Source organism: Ambystoma mexicanum, chromosome 1q (assembly GCF_040938575.1).
Source record: "Ambystoma mexicanum isolate Mex_15411 chromosome 1q, UKY_AmexF1_1, whole genome shotgun sequence".
NCBI lineage: Eukaryota > Metazoa > Chordata > Amphibia > Caudata > Ambystomatidae > Ambystoma > Ambystoma mexicanum.
Genome location: NC_090922.1, coordinates 1,185,529,111 through 1,185,546,669, shown reverse-complemented (window position 1 = coordinate 1,185,546,669; position 17,559 = coordinate 1,185,529,111). Strand labels below are relative to the sequence as shown.

General features: G+C 46.1%; 1 protein-coding gene across 1 annotated transcript in view; it reads right to left on the bottom strand.

The window, feature by feature from the left end:
- The window catches only part of ANKRD13C (ankyrin repeat domain 13C), an 893,039-nt gene extending 877,133 nt beyond the window's left edge, over positions 1-15,906 (bottom strand). The window contains exon 1 of the mRNA XM_069641918.1: positions 15,318-15,906. Within this exon, the coding sequence (XP_069498019.1) occupies positions 15,318-15,630 (313 nt within the window). The 5' untranslated portion in view covers positions 15,631-15,906. The remainder of the gene's footprint in view (positions 1-15,317) is intronic.
- Positions 15,907-17,559: the final 1,653 nt, after the last annotated feature.

The window sequence follows — 17,559 nt, the reverse complement described above, 5'->3', positions numbered from 1 at the left end:
AACTTGAAGTATGCCGTTAAAGTGGAATCCCTGTCTTAGGGCCTTTTCCAAAGCAAATTGTAGGTTATTGTTTAAATACACATTTGTTCACCTGGAAGATAAACTTGAGGTCTTCTTTCTCCTGCTCTCCATCCCCGGCGGACCTCAGTGTGCAATGGACGTCATTGATCAAGATATAACAGTTGGATCAAAGCGTGGAACGGATGAGCTTTTCTCTTCTATTACTAACTGACCCTTAACCATGAGTGCAGGTAAATGCTATCCTGTTTAGTTACCTAATCAAGTTAGTTATGCTTGTTGGTTTTTAAAGCTGTGTTATGGCAGTCTTAACAGTTTGGGTGATATTGAGCCAGTAAACCAGCGCGCCGACTTGATATTTTCTGCTTGATACAGCTATACTGTAGTAAGGAATTTATACACGTTAAAGTTACCCTTTATCACAACAGAATGCAGGCACTGCTAACTTTGACTATGTTCCCATTCTGTATTATACCATCAGCCACCCCCTGCACTAGAGGTCATTACTATAAGTTTGACGAAGGGCTAGGTAGACTGAGATGTCCGCGTCACCACCCTATCCCTTGCCCTACTCCATTCCTTCCCACACTACCCCCCCTTTCCTACACCAACCTCAACCAACTTACATCCAGCCTCCACTCTGTGCACATCACACGACAAGCTGCCCCCTGTGGCTATAGCCTCAACCACCTCCCCTCCTAACATTGCTAAGCGTAATGAGAGACTAACTAGCAGACTACCGTCCAGCAGGCACTCAGCAGTGTAATTTACATATAAGTCCATATGCGCAAATCGCCCTGGATGCATGGACAATGACTGCAGGCGTAAAATGAAAAAGTGCACACCTTCACTGAACAACATAGGGGACATTAGCCCCAGTCTACCAACAAAGGCCCTACAAACACTTCCCACCAAGGGAGCATTACTGAACGTCAGGTCATTGGTAGCACACGCAACTGAGATTGCAGACATTATCGAGAACAATAACCTTGATTTCCTTGTAATGACAGAAACCTGGCTGCATGAAGCAGCAGGCCCCTATATTGCCCTAGCCATCCCAGATAATTACTCCATTCTCCGTGTAGACAGACCCAATGCTCGCGGAGGAGGAATAGCCATCATCTTTAAAGACACTCTTAATATAAGACCAGCCACCCCTACGTCGCTGACATGTGAACTCTCTCAATTAAATTCCAAACCTCACCGAACAGCACCATTATTATTTACAGGCCTCCAGGACTCCCTGGGTCCTTTGAAGAAGATATCACAGCCCTAGCAGCCGACACCACCAAACCTACTGCGCAAAATATCATCCTAGGAGATTTCAACCTTGGCTATAAGGTTACGAGAGACCCACACGCAACCTCATTAGCCTCGGCACTATTAGAAACAAGGTTCTACTCAAGTTAGCACTAAACCCACACACGAAAAAGTAAGGATACTTGACTGGGTTGCGGTTATAAATTGCACCATAACCCTACCTGACCCGACTCCACTAGTATGGTCAGACCACCATCTTATCACCTTTGAATTGCATATTAACAACCTGGAAAAGAAAGAGCCTATTATTGCTCCACCCTGCCTCACAAGGAATAAACGTAATATTACAGCAGATGCTCTAGTTCCTTTGGTAGCCCCCCTACTCAATGCCCTACCGGACACCAATGATCCCAACAATCTAATTAACATTTACAATGAGACCATGACTAAAGCTATTGATACTATTGCCCCACTAAAGCTACGTAAAAGTAAACCCATAGCCTACCTTAACTCATGGTTCACTTCAGAGCTAAAAATACTCCGCACCGAAAAAAGAAAATGGGAATCACGCTGGAAATAATCCCCCACACCTGAAAATAAATCTAACCTTGCCATTATTACTGCTACCTACAAAAATAAGATAATCCAGGCCAAAAAAGAAACCTATAATGACAGAATAGCTGAAGCCAGTTCCAGTACTAAAGAATTATTTAACATCCTAAGAGAACTAGAGAACCCCAACCCACCGCCAGACACTTGCACTAAAGACACAATGCCCTCTCCAATAAAATTAAAGGTCTACAGACCAAAATAGCTGACAAAAGATCCCAATCATCAGCCACTACACCAGCACCTACTCCCACCCATTACAACAACTCAGGTTTCACTTTCAAAAAAAAAGTCACCATTCCTGAAGTCCACAAAATCATTGCGTCTCTTAAACCATCTAACTGTAAGGGCGATAGCTGCCCAGCTCAGATTATAAAAGATGCAGTGAGAGACCTTGCCCATTCATTACCAAACTTGTAAACTCCTCATTTTCGAACAATTCCGTCCCAAGTAACCTCAAACAGTCCTGGGTTCTACCACTACAGAAAAAACATTGACCCGGCTATACCCATTAACTACAGACCAATTACGACAGTCCTCTTTCTACTGAAAATTCTGGACAGAATAGCCTACTTGCAAATACAGGATTATCTTGAAGATCACAAACTACTCGGTACCCGTCAATCTGGCTTCAGACCTCGGCATGGAACAGAAACTGCACTTGTCGACCTCAAAAGCCAGATCGATGAATTGAAAGACAAAGGAAAGATGGCCATCATACTTCTACTCAACCTCTCTCCGGCGTTTGAGCTGGTGGATCACTCCATACTTTGCAACCAGTTATCCTCTGCGGCCCAATTCTCCAGCTCTGCAGTTGCCTGGATCCAATCTTTCCTCGCTAACAGAACGATGCGCGTGTTCTCACCGTCACCAACGGCTGACCCTACCCTCATCACCTGCAGAGTGCCCCAAGGATCCTGCGTCTCGCCCACTTTGTACAACATTTTTACAAAGCCACTATTAGACAAACTTGACCGTCTAGGTGTCACCTACACAAATTATGCAGATGACACCCAGATACTCCTACCCCTCTCAGGAACCTATGATACAGACGTCGCGCGGATTAACGAAGTCTACATCATCATTCAGGCATGGATGGTCACACATGGCCTCTGCCTGAATGATAAGACAGAACTACTCCTAGTCGGATCATCTAATAACCTTCTTAAACTAAGTTCTCAATATACAAACATCGTCATCGATGGGAACAGTATACCTATAGCCAAACATGTAAAAACGTTGGTTTCTACCTCGATGCCCGTCTAACCTAACTAAGCAGATCAACATGACCTCTTCGGCCACAGCTTACACCGGCAAGTTGATCAGAGCCTGGAGACCGGTACTATCCCCCCCCCCCCCCCATCAGTTGACTTACACTGGCGAGGGCGCTCATACAATCCAAATTGGATTATTGCAACAGCCTTTATCTAGGAGCAAACAAGGCCATCATAAATAAACTACCGATTATGCAAAACAACGCACTTAGAGCAGCGTTGAATATTCCTAAAAGAGCACATTTCAGAAATTAGAAAGCAACACAGGTGGCTCTCTATACATGACAAAATTGCCCTAAAAACGATATGCCTCACACACAAAGCGATTAACTTCCAAGCCCCCCCCCCCCCTATCTCACAGACAAGTTCACATGGAAGGTATCCAATAGATTCACAAGATCTTCCAACACACCATCCTTGGCAGTGCCTAGATACAATCTCAAAAGAGCCAGAGGTTCTAGCTTCCCGGTATTAGCCGCTCAGCTATGGAACACTCTCCCCCTCAGAACATCCAAACCATTCAAACCTTCAACAAATTCAGAAGCCATGTTATCACATGGATTCTTAACAAAACATAAAATAGTTGCTCTTGATACCACCAACAGCTAGGTGGTCTGCTCAACTAGTATACGTGTCACCCATCCCACACTACCGCTATGACCCATTGTATAATATGTATAATGTTTAATGTAGATATGTACCATTGTAATTACACAAATTGTATTAATGATTACAACTGTCTATACTATGCCATGTAACCACTTCCAGCCTCAAGCGCCCAATTACCTCCGGGTCAGGTGCGCGGTATAAATAAAACAAACAAACAAACGTAAGGCAACAGCTCCCTCTAGCAGTGATAACAGGCGAAGCGGGCAGGACAGCTTCAGACAAACATACATCTGGCACTTTATTATATAGCATACATCCTATGTATAACTACACAAATATATACATTGACGTACAACACGTATACTGCATAAAACACTGACAAAGGGTCAACTACTGCCGTCAGGGACCGCTTCACAATACCTCGCTGCTGTCTCTGGTAGGACAGGCTCTGGGCTGACTGGTGCAGGGCTGCAGGCAATGCTGGATGGTGGGCTGGCAGAAGCTGGCTGGTCCTGGTGGTAGAAAGGCTGGGGCCTGGCTCCATTGTCCCTTGATGGCACAGCCTTCTTCTGGCCCACCTCCACAGTGATGCATCCGATGCAGGGGGCGGGCTACATCTTCACTCTGGCTGCTCTGGGTTTTATTCACCCGGACCGCTCAACTGAGTAGCCCAGGGCTTCCTCCACCCTTCTCTTCACCCCAGTTTGCCATTCAAGCGACTTCGATCTTTGCGGCTCCACCCTCCTGGGCGGAGCGGGCTACACCGCTCCCACCTTCACCTCCCGAGCTGCGCCTAGCCTACGCAGCCCGGGCAGACTTCAATGAAGGCCCAGCCTCGCTGGCCACGCAGCGGGCCATCAGGGGACACGGGCGGGCACTAGTCTGGGCCATACGCAGACTGAGTTGCTCTTTATTAGCCCAGGCAGCACCCGATACTGTTGGGGCCATCCAATCTGGCTCCCGGACGGGCCGACATCCGTCCGTGCAGGAGCTCCCTGCACGCCACCCAGCGCCATTAGCGGCATACAGGCCCTGGGGGCGCTTGAGGCATTAAATCTCCCTCCCCCTTTGGGTAGTCTTCTCCTTCTCTCACTTCTCTAGTCTAGGGGGGGGGGGGGGGGGGGGAGTTCTATAGTATTGTTTCATTATTCTTTCCTTTCTCTAGTAACATTCCATCCAGTCCCATCCCATGGTGTACTGGATGGTTTCTTTCAAAACACACACAAGACGAAAACACACACTAGACTAAACAAAAACATATATTATCCCGGTGTGTGCATCTCATTTCTAGGTGTGACCACAGCAGAGGAAAGCTCAGACCATGAAATATGGGATTTGTAGTCCAACTCCACTATGCATTGTAGGAAGTGTAGCCATGGTACCAAAGCATCCAATGAAGGCAGAAAACTCAGGGACTGCATTCTGCGAGAAGTACCACCTGAATGTTTAAGACTTCCTTTCATTCTCCTTGACAAAGTGAAAACAACAGACTTCAATGAGCCAAAGCACCATCCTGACCAGATTAAGACTTCTTTGAAAAGTAGAAGAAACGCCTTGTCGATTTAAATAAGACAGTTTGTGTGTGCTGGTTTGCAATAGTGCACATGTATGCCTTAATATTAAAAGACTGCCTTTTCCGAGTGGTGCAACGTTTGTTTGGGAATTACCATGTCAATTGTGAGATTTCTGAAGGACACAAATTAGAAAAAGGGTACCCAGAAGAGAGACCGACAATGAAGTAGTTACATCATTGGCTAGGAGTGCAACTATAAACAACATATTATAAACACACAAAAGGTGACTTTATACAACTCACAGATCAACTGACCTTTAGAATTGGCAACTGCATGATAAATAACTGTGTATTCAGGTGCAGGGATTTGTCTTGAACTCGAAAGCGGGGTGTAGCACACTACCCATTACTGGAAAGCTCTGCCGTACTAATCGCAGCTTTTAGTAGGGTTCTTCAGTACCAAATACAGATACCGCCTTGTCCTCTTCAAATCATGGGCACGTCACTGCAGATGCAACTGACAAGAGAGTGGGGGAAGGTTACAAGAGTTGTCTTATTCAGACATGGGAATGCTGAATTGGGTTCAAGAGAGACAAATAGGATGCAATAGGGCTGCAACAGTGTACCTCTTCAGAGGTCAAAAATGTAGATCCTTGTGCTGAACTGGAAAAAAAAGGTGGAGGGGCCAAGCACATTTTCAGTATGGCTGCCGACATACATCACGGTGAAAGTAGCTACAACAGAAGAATGAAGGAGTGTGATGTCACTGTACTCTAGCCTCAACAAGGGATGTACAAAGGTCATAACTGAAGTGCAATGGTGCGATGTTCACGGGAGTCGTTAATGCAAAATAGAAGTGTTTTCCATAAATTTGAACGAGGCATTTCATTACACAGATCTGGATAGCGATGGAAAATTCAACTGGCTGATGCAACCTTCTGGTGGCGTCACAAGCTAGTGGCTGGAGCCAGTTTTTCCAATGGCTGCAAATTGTTTCAGCACGTGTGCCCCACTTTTTGGACTGGTCCACATTTTGCCTAGCCCTTGCTGTGTGAAAGAAGATAGAGCTTCAAGGCCTCAGCCAAGAGAAAAAGCTGGCAGAGATAAAATAAGGTTCACGGAACCAAGAAGGAAAAACTGCTTGGTGGTGCTAGACAATCGGATGAAGTACGGCGGTTCTCCTTGTGAGCTCTGTGTACTGGCCTGTATTAATCCGGATTACCGGCAGTGAGAGCACGAGGCATACGATCGGATGGATGCATGGAGGGGTCGTATGGATGCATGGAGGGTGCAACACTGGTATGCAAGACTAGACATTCCATTCATGGGTACAGGGATCAAGCTCCAGACTGGACTATTTACTGGTGTCCCGCTAGGGGAGAATCTATTTAGGAGGACCCTGACCATTCTCCAGTTGTGTTGGACTGCGGAGATGGCATGGCAGGGGCAGGACTGGGATGAGCTCCTGGCGCCTGAAATCGGATGCCCTGGCGGACACAGTGTTCAGACAGGAAATTCAGGAAGAAATAGTGTCCTTTTGACTGTAACAAGGGCTCAGTCGTGTCACAGGGGGTGCTCTGGGAAAACTGTTATATCAGGAGTATATGTGAAGCTAAGGAAAATGGAATACTACAGTTAATTAGGAAAGATCTAGAGATTAACAAACAAACTGAAGGAGCTGGGGGGCGATTACACCGCTTCGGCAGATCCTAAGACGCAGACGACACTGCGGACGGAACTGACAAGTTCCAAGCTAACGGTAGGCTATGTTTTTGAGTCGGGCCACCTGGTGAGGGTCAGAAGCTGGGCACTTTATTTGCTAAATTGCTGGCAGCTGAAAAGAAACCCCCACACATTGAGGGGATTAGGGACCTCCAGCGGACACTGCAGAGACATATTGCGGCAGCAATCCAGAGGTTTTACAGGCACTTGTATGCCTCAAGGTGTACACGATACCGCAGGGTTAGAACACTATCTTGAAGCCGCCGAGTTGTATTGGGGTAGAGCCGCTAAGAGATGCCCTGAACATGGAGGTGTCACTGGAAGACATTTTGGCTGCTATTGGAGAACTTCCTGGATCCAGGGCTACAAAGCTTTCGCCTCCATTCTGGCTGCCTGGCTGTTACGCTTTGTATACTAAATATGAAGCAGGGGTCCCTGCCTCCTTCGTTACGTGAAGCTTCAATTAGTTTACTATACAAGAAGGGGAAACCCCCAAAAGATTGGGCTTCATATTGGCCAATAGCTCTAATTAATGGTGACAAACATTTCACAAAAATTCTTGCCAGGCGCCTCTTCCCACTGAGGCCTGGCCTGGTGCTGGAAGACTAATCAGGATTTATAACGGGTAGGAATACGACCGCCTGCGTCGCTTCTTCAGGATCATCTCTGCGTTGAACAATAAAGTGCAAGCACTGGCGATACTGCTCAATGCCAAGAAAGCATTTGATTCTGTTGAATGTTCTTTTTGCGGCACTCCGGGAAACTCTGGATGAATACTTCATGTCAATGGTCGCACTGCTTCATACCGATCCGATGGCATGGATCTTGGTGGGTCGCTCCCGTTCTGAAACAATAGCGATGGGCGTGGATCCAGAGAGGGGTGCCCCCTCATATTTGAACGTGCAATGGAACCCATTGCAGCAATATTACGGGAACGACACATTCAGCGAAACATACAGCTAGGGCTGCACCGGCTGATTATCTCACTATATGCAGATGATTTTGTGTTGTTCTTGGGTGACCCTATTAGTGGTCTGCAGCCGTTGATTTATAAGATGTTGGAGTATGGGGAGGTCTCCCGGCTGTGGATAAATTGGAGTAAATCAAATCGGTGGCCTTCCCTCTTACTGACAAGACTGATGTGTTTCCCAGGTGAGACCATACCCATCATGAAACAGAGGGTACTAGGTATTTGGGGGTCATGGTTTCCCGTGTTGTTTCCGGGGCAGAGCTATGAGCACCATCCAGGACTTTGTGATGCGTTGGTATGCCCTTCCTCTCATCCCGATGGGTCGTATAGCAATAGTAAAAATGGTCGTCCTACCCAAGCTTCTATATTTGTTTCTCAATATCCCACTACTCCTTACCACACATTCTTTTTAAGGCTGCAGGGGACGATGACCGATTGATTTATTGTGGGCAGGGAAGCAGGCCAGGGTGCCTTACACCACTTTGACTCAACCGCACAGTAAGGGGGTCTAGGGCGCTCGCATCTGGAACAATATTACTGGGCACCGCAAGCTCATTTCATTTGGCTGCATGTTCAGGTGGAGAGGACTCTTGCTGCCCCCAACCTTTGACAGTTACGTATTTTTGGTGCGCCATGGTAGAGACCGGGGTACATGCATAATGTCAATATTACGTGCGCCATCTGGCACAAAATTGTGCATAGGGTTGGCACGAGATCTTATACTCACCACTCCTCCCTGTCAGACATTTCGTGTATATGGCAATCACAGGAGAGAGAGCCTATATTCAGTGGGTGGAGAAAGTTGGGATACAAACCTTTGGTGACTTTTTGGAGGGCGACATGTTCATATCATTACAACAGGTAAAGGATAAGGGCGGACCCTCACTATTGGATGCGTTTATGTATTTTTGGGTGCAGAATACTTGGAAATCTGCATTCTCAACCTTCCCAAAGCAGCCACCTACCTTGCGACTAATGCACAACCCGATACAAGCAGGTGGGGAGGGTCGCTTGATTTCCCGTTTGTACCGCAGCTTTATGGAAGACATCCAATGGGCCACGGGCGGCACCAGGAGGTGACCGGAAGGACACTGGATAGGGCAATTCCAGGAAAAATTTGAAATTTTTGATGTTGCAGACTCATAGGGTTTCTCTAAACTCAAGCAGAACCTTTTAACTTTATGCATCAGGTTTATAATAAACTGGCAAGATTGTAAAAACACTATTGTGATGCATGACATAGGTGTGGTGGCAGCCCGGCTGATTTTCTTCATTTGGCGTGGACCTGCCTGGTGGTATACAGATAATGGGTGGAGGTGGTGCCCAGAATCTCATGCATTGTTCGGGAAAGACTTGAGATGGATCCTATGATGGCACTATTGGGAAACACAGGATACTTGCTAGAGGCGGCTCTTAAGACTCGAAGACTCGCTGGTCTCCTTTTGGTACTGGCCCACAGGAGATACAAGCTCCGTCATGGTGGAGGGGTCCTCCACCCACCATGCAGAAATGGATGGAGGACGTGGTGTATTGTCAAGGAGTCGACCTTCATTCGTACTCTGTGCGGTTGAGTCAAAGTGGTGTAAGCCACCCTGGCCTGCTTCCCTGCCCACTCTGTTGCTGCATGCTAGACCGCCTGAGATTTGGGCACAATATTTTTAATACTTGCTGAACGCTTGAGAATGTATACTGAAGTATGTATATATGACTAAGCCCCAGGATGCATGTTACGCTCTTGTATAATACTTCGGGAATATTGTACACTGTTCTGGACTCTGGTGGAGTTGTTGCTCTGTAAAACCTATAAATACATTAAAACAAAAAAGTTTAAAGGAATACAATCTGCTTCAACCAAGAAAGAATAAAAGCTGCTTCAAGAACCCAACTGAATTTCTGCACACTTTTTTCAGACAGTAAGCAAAGAAACGTCAAGAAAGACCAGGCCACCTAAATTTACTAGCAAGAAACAGCAAAGGGGCAAGAACGCCTCTAGTTATAACTTGCCATTGAAAATTGGTGTACATTCTTGTCTGAAACTACTATAAACACAAAGAAAATCAGTAACAAAATAAAAAAGGAGCAAGACTGACCTCAGTTATTCAGGAAAAATGCAACTCCGACTCGTAAAGGAGCTTAAGTGATTGAATACTGCCCAGCACGATACATGGTGGCATTGCTGTGTCTTGATGGTCTCTGCATGATGGTGAGAAAATGTTATACTGAAGCCCGCAGGGCACATTGAAACCAAGCGAAGTATAGAAAAGTCAGACACCATCCCGTAAGTTAGGGACTACAAGATCGCCGCTTCAGGAAGCAAATTAAAGCATAAAAATAAGAACCAGGCCTTCAGATCAAGAACCAAAGATTGTTATGCACTTGGAGAAATAAAGTACAGAATAAGACAAAACAAAGTGAACAGAGAACCGAGTGGATCGCACTTCTCAGAAGCAGATAAAGATGCAGCTTGCCTACCAGAAGACTGCCTAAATTCCACTGCTCAATCAAAAGAAATGACAAACTGAGTTTTCCACAGTAATCCTCATTGCATTTGCCAGGTTCGCTGGTTGATTCTTTTACTGCTGTTGTAAGCTACCAGTGTGACACAAAAGTGATCATGTATTGCCATATTCAGAACCCTTCTCCGCTAGCTCTTGAAACTCCATTGTTAGGGGCTGACCATCCCCTCCATTAAGAAACTGGGGAAAGGAGGGTCCGAGAGTCATACAGCTTGGTGGAAGGATTGAGGAGGTGCATGCAGTGCTCCAGATAAGTGAAAGTATTTTACAAGGCATACATTAGTTTTGAAAAACAGATTAGCAGAGTTTGCTCATTAAGATTCTTGATTAGCAAACACACCCATTCGATTAGAAATGTCGTACTAATATTTTTTAAAACATAAAATGAGCATCAATACAGCATTTCTGTGTACCGCTGAAGTAAGATTAGTGAAAAGAATCAGGCCTTGCAAATTCTTTAAAATTCAAAGTAATATAGTTTACCTACTTGCCCTAAAAGAAATTCACTCAACCCATAGCAACGGACGACAAAATAAATAAATAAAATAAAATGCACTTTCTGTAAAATGGTGCATGTCACCACAAACCCATTATGTTTGGCAACCTGCTGCCAGCTATGCGCAGGATAACTTATTTGACAATGACTGCAAAAAAAGTAAAATGTTACATAAAAGTTTCAAACATCCCCTGCTAAAAGTACTCGCCCATCATAAAACCTACTTGACTATGCAAGTGGGCTTTGCAAGCTCTGGCTGAGTCTGTAAATTGTAAAAGGTTAGCTTCATGATTGGACAAAAAGGCTCTGAAAACAGTTTAGCCAGCTCTCTCTCGCAGGTGCTAATATATAATGCAACCATACTCAGAGCAAAGCGAGCTCTGGAGACTAACTACAATGTGTGGTATTAGAGTAGATGTGTCGATGTACAGTCAAGGTGTAAAGTCTGGAAGAACTATTGATCATTCTTCTGTGTAAAAATCTAGTTAGTCTTGTGTATTCATTATGCAGGAGGAAAGAAGGAAAGAGACTAAGTAGAGTGGATGGCCTAACAGGCAAATAACTGGTCAAACTAGTTGGAATATTGTAGTTTTCTGCCATCTCACTTTCAGGATAACTGGTATAAACCGTTCATGCGTTGAGCACCAGTTGCACAGATAAATGCAACTAGCAGGTCACAGAACTACATGTGCCATTTAAAGCAGTTGGTTGCGTGATCACGTACATCTTCAAAAGTGTTCACTCATCAATATGATGCATCTTCCCCAACAAACTAAAAATCTAGTTTACACTGTGATTTAGATACACTAACCTAAACTTTACTGTAAAACATGGAGACAATGTAGTGTTTTACAGAAACAATAGTGTAGTTCTGCATTATGCAATAACTTAAATGGTTAGGAATGGAATTGCATGACCGTTTTTAATAAATACACATACTGGTCTTTGCCAAAGAGGATATAGTTTGCCAAAGAGGATATAGTTAGCTTAATAAAAGTATCAACCAGACCTTTTCTAGTTTTCAATTGTATGAAAAATAAAAATAAATCTTGCCTAGCACTCCCACACCGGCCTTTGGCACTTAGAGTGAAGGAGATTATTACTATTGCACTTTCTCTACATTGGTCCCTTTGAACTTCAGTGAACATTGAAGAGGGTGGCAAGAGCCTTGAGAGCCAGAGAGAAATTCAGGATGAGCAGTGCTTTCATCTAAAAGGGTAACTTAAAAACTAACTTTGCTACACAAGTGTCACTTTAATTAGCAAACCTACAGAATTGCAATGGGACACTGCTTATTGTACCCTCTATTTTTTAAGGTTGTGAGTAAAATGATTTTTAGAGAGTATAAATGTCAGTCCCCTTGCCAATAAGCAAGTAAAAATAGGTTTTGACTGTAAAACAGAAGTTTTGTAATAAGTATTATTTGTATGTTGATTGGCCTTTACCTAGCCACAAAGTGGAGTGAAAAAAAATATTGTGCCTTTATTGTTTGTGAATTGTATAATAATTAGGCAGAGACACAACCCGCCTACATTTGTCAGGTCTCCAAAACTTAAGTTAAGTGCACCTCCTCTTCAGTCTGTCAAGGGGAGAGAACTGCACTTGGTTGGAACCCCTTCCTGAGACTAACTGTGCGAAAGAAGGTAAAAAGGTACACTTCCCTGAAAGTTGAGAGAGTTCTCAAGAGGAGGTTGAAAGGAGACATCTGGATAAAGATGCATAGAATAGCTCAAATACCAACTGCATATAGATGTAAGACGAGGAGGAGAGAAAGATGTCTTGATCCTAACTCACAGGTCTGGGATAGATTTTAGATCTCTAGGAAAATGTACTTGGATCAGTCCGAATTCCTAGACCAAAAGGCCTGTTTCAGAGCCTGTGCTAAATATAGCGTGGAAACACGACATTCTCCCCTCCAGTTTCCAAAACCATCATTCCGGGATGGGTGGAAATACTGGAGGGGAAATATCGTGCTTTCCAGCAGCAAAAGCTGGTAAAATCTATCTTTGCAAGGGAAACATTGGCTCCAGTGGCTTAGCAAGCCTTTCTCAAAAGACTGCTACTTTTCTAATACAAGATCGTCTTCTTAAACTTTCGTTGAACTAGAAAAGTGGCGCTGCAGTCCGAGGAATGCTTGTGTGCTGTGGGGTTGAACGGCACCTCCAAGGGTATCGTTAATGTACATACATTGGCTCGTGCAGGAAGGGTGTTCTGGCCTCTGAATGCAGTCCTTGCTAGCCCGTTGATTGTGAGGTGGTTGGCAAGGCTGTTGCCATGCATAAATCACGGCTTTGCAGGAGTGGCGGGCTTCATTTATTGCTGCCACTCACGTAATACATCGGAATGCATGTATTCATGGAAAAGCGTGTCATAGCACGCTTCTATTTTAACATGCACCTCTGAATAAGGCCCCCAAGTCATACTGAGAGAGTTATTTCAAACACTGAGATTTGATGATGGCTCAGGTGGGCATGGCCAGCCTCGCTTGACTTGCTAAACCATCAAGCATAAGTGAGGGTAATCAGTCTTATTTTGATCCAGCAACTATGATGATCACATGCCAGAAAACAGAAGTAGATGTGACCACCTGCTCCAACTAGGAAGTAGTATAAGTATCATACTGACACCAAGAGACATAAAAATATATAAATAAAACGGTACAAATTCAAGGTGGCAGCGATTGCGCCAGATAATCAGGGTAAATAACTACTTTACACACACACAAATAAATGCAATATACCCAAGGAAGAAAAATCAGAAGCAACAGGTCCGGTGCTACCAGGATATCCAAGGCGGCAGAGGAACAGTAAGTTCCCATTCCCGTGGAGTCCCGTAGGACTCCAAGGAAATGGGAAGCTTGAAGCACCAGCACCATTAATAACGGTGCCAGTGTTTCAGTGAAATATCTGCCGGTAGGGGCCTCCTGAAGTACTGGCAGGTCACAGCCTCTACCGGCAAACTAAGTGAGCCGGTCTGGAAAAGGTGACGGTAACGTTGTTAGCTGAAACTTTATTTCCGGACTGGCTCACTCATGAGGCCCTTAGTCTGCCTTGGTGGGATTCAAACCTGTGGCTGAAGTTTTTTAGGGTTATCACTTAACTTTCTCAGCTATATTGCAACACTGACACCACTTGCCTTCCCCAGGTGACTTAAAGCTCTAAAACAGATGTAGCGATTATTTGTGGGAGGGGTTGGCCTATGAGGAAGAAGACACCTTCTGAGGATAGAAAAGACTAGAGGATGACTGGCCGCATCTTAATTGTAGTAGGGCCCCTCATGGGGTTACCAGCACCCTCTTACTTCAATATGTCAAAACCTACCCTTGCCAGTTATCCTTTCATGGACCCCACTGCTTCCCAAGTGGGCTCCTAGTCCGTCTTCTTCACCCTTTCTCCAAGTAGTGCTCATCTCTGCCAACTGCTTTCCCAGTGGACTGTGACCCTATTGCCAAATGGATCCCTCCCATGTGTACCCCCATGAACCACCCACCCACACATTTGACCAGTGGAATAACTCAACCATCCCTGGAGGATAGCTCAGCGGCAACGTGCTCGCCTTGGAAACAAGATGATATGGAGCAGCACAGGTTCAATCCCCAGGTCCGCGCTTAGAAACCTCTGGGTATTAAGCGAGTTATAAATAACCTATCATATCAGAGCCCTATGTGGGGGTCCAGGCCAGCTCGAGCCCTGCTGGCCTCGCCCAGTTCTACCCTTAAGTGCTCATTTAGGGTTTCAGCACCACTGCTATGAGCCAGTCCAGTGATAACCTGTAGCTATTAACCACCTGAAAGGAATGGCTAAAGGTATACACATATTCTCAATGGAGACACCAGTCTTCTGACTCTTCTCAAACAACTTTAGACTGTCACTGAAGGTGTTAACCTATCCCCGACATCTTCAGCCAGCCCTGAAGCCACCCAGGAGACCACCAATGGGAACGGCCAGGTGGACAAATAGCAGCACTGTAAACATGGCGCTTTGCATACAATCAAGGATAATTTGGGAAAATGAAAACGAACATAAATACTTATGACGTATTGGTGATGTGCAATCCGGGGCAACTAGGATCATGTGCCTTTCTCACGGCTCACAACGCCTGATCAGTAGTAAAGTGACGCAAACTACGAGTCATAAACACATACATTTGGTGAGCGTTATCCTTTGGGAGCCAGGTGTTGGCTGTCCAGAAAGCAGGCAGACTGCTTCCCATCACATATTTCTACACTGACTGAGCCTCTGGCACTAAAACCGTGTCAGGTGCTACTCGTGTGGACTGAGGGAGCCCCGGCTCTCCAGCAGAATGACAGGTGGGGGTTGTTCATACGCACCGTGGTTGTCTTTCTGGCCAATACTGTGGGTCCTGATAAGGGAGGAGAGACGGCGAATGTCCCCATTAAAGACGCACTCGTGCACAGGGAAAGTGAGGCCACCCTCGCCAGTGCCGCTGGGGCTGAGCGGCCGCCCTGTGGGGGCGGACGGGGAGCGCACCAGCTTGTGGTTGCTGAACATCTTGCCACGCACTTTGCTGCCGGTGCGGATGAAGGTGCCGCCGGTGGTGGCTTCCTCGTCGGGCTCCAGCAGGTCCTCATCCTTACTAGGTTTCTGGTCCCTCCGCAGGGAGCGGATCTTCTCCCCGGTCATATCTCCCCAAACGTAGGAGGGAGTTGGCGGCAGGTCCCGCTGGAAGACTCAGTCCCGTGCCATTGTAAGTTACCGAGCGCTGCGGCAGTCAAAAGACGGCGACAATACAAAGTAACGGGCACGCGTCAGGACCAACCTGGGAGCATCCCTGGGGCCCTCCACTGAAACAGATGGGACATTGCCACAATCTGGTATTCCTATCGCGAGAATCCCAACAGTGCTGACAGGCCTCCGGGAAGCTAGACAGCTCCGTATTTCCGGGTCTGTAAGGCGGCCATGTTGGGTTGAGACGAAATTTTCCCTGTCCTATCGCAGGAAGTAAGATGGTCCTGCCCCTTTTACTCAAACGATGGATTTGTTTATGCCGACAAGCTTTTTAAATTGTTCTTAAAAAATGGAGTTGCCACATTTGTTTGAAAAGTCGAAAAACGGGATTTGCAGCTCCGCCCACTTGTTTAGCAGCCCCTACTCCCTGACACCTCTTATAGATTTGAGAACTGTTTTACAGTTTTTGAGGTTTTGCTAGGTTGTATAAAAATAGTCAAGCCTGCAGTTAGTGTTTTTTAAGGAAACTATATTCGGTTTTTTAAAAGAAATTGTTGCTGCCGTAAATATGACACTGAGCCTTATTAAGGTTTAGGACTTTATTCACCTCAATATGGAAACAGTGGGGCATTTTCAGAGTAAGAGGAGAATACAGCACGGCAATAGGACATATGCGTACATGCCAACATTCCAAAACCCCTGGGAGGTAGATTTCGTCAGGGAAAGCGGTAGATGTAAATTGTTGTGTTCGATCCGCGGCACCGCGAGGCCCGAGGATAGAACGTGTGAGGCTGCAGAGGTGGGCCTCAGCTACGCAGCTCCGCCAGTAGTGAATAACGACACACACGCCTGTTAGGTCGGAATGCCCCGGAACTGCCTCCTACTCGCGGGGGCGGGGCTTTTATTCAGGCGCCCTGCGTCACCGGGTTGCGGGACGCAGGGCGGATACAACATTCCTCCTTTATTTCAAGTTAATTCAAATTTAACATAACTGCCACATACATTTTTAAACAATTTCTATCAAAAAGAGGCTCCCTTCATTAGAGTTCTCCACAGGGTCTCACCACACAAAGTCTCTTAGCCGAGCTGGCGGCCGAGTGGCACTTCTCAAACCATATCCCCCACCCCTGGAACTTGGACCCGCAGTCTCATTGGGTGTCTCACCTTCCATGTCCAGCTCACCCATCTCTGATTCATTCCACGACTCCCACGTTCGGTCGTCTGCTTCCTCTTCGCCTTGTGGGGGTTCCTGTTCTTCATTGTTCGATGGGTGGTCAGCGTCTTCTTGGGGGCATTCCCCATCAGTCCATAAGTTTCGTGGCACAGCCTTAAACCATTACGAATTTCGTGTCACTTGTCGGTCCCCTCTTTGAACAGTTATCACGGTTCCTTGTCTTTTGCTAACAGTCCATGGGATGGCCTCATAGCGAGAATCCAGCTTGGATTTCGTCGGGTTCCGTAGCAGGACCACCTGGTCCCCCCCCCGGTGGTTGGATTGTTTTGCCCTTCTCTTGGCACTCATGTGCGCATTGGCTCCTCTCCTCTTCTCGTTTGTTCGTTCGTCGTCGATCATGTCCGGGCTTCTGCTGGGGTGGTGAGGTATGGATGACCTTATGACTGTGCCAAACATCAAGTCAGCCGGGGGTACGCCAGTCGTGCTGTGGGGAGTTACCCTGTAGTTACGCAGGAATCGATACAGGTCGACTTGCCACGGGCTAGCGTTTGCTCTTGATAGCCTCAGGACTTTGTCGAGTGTCCTCTTGAAACGTTCAACGTCCCCATTCGCCTGTGGCCACTGTGGCATAATGTGATGGTAACGTATGTTCAGTTCTTGCAGGTATTGTTTGAACTCCTCCCCTTGGAAGGGTGAGCCATTGTCACTCT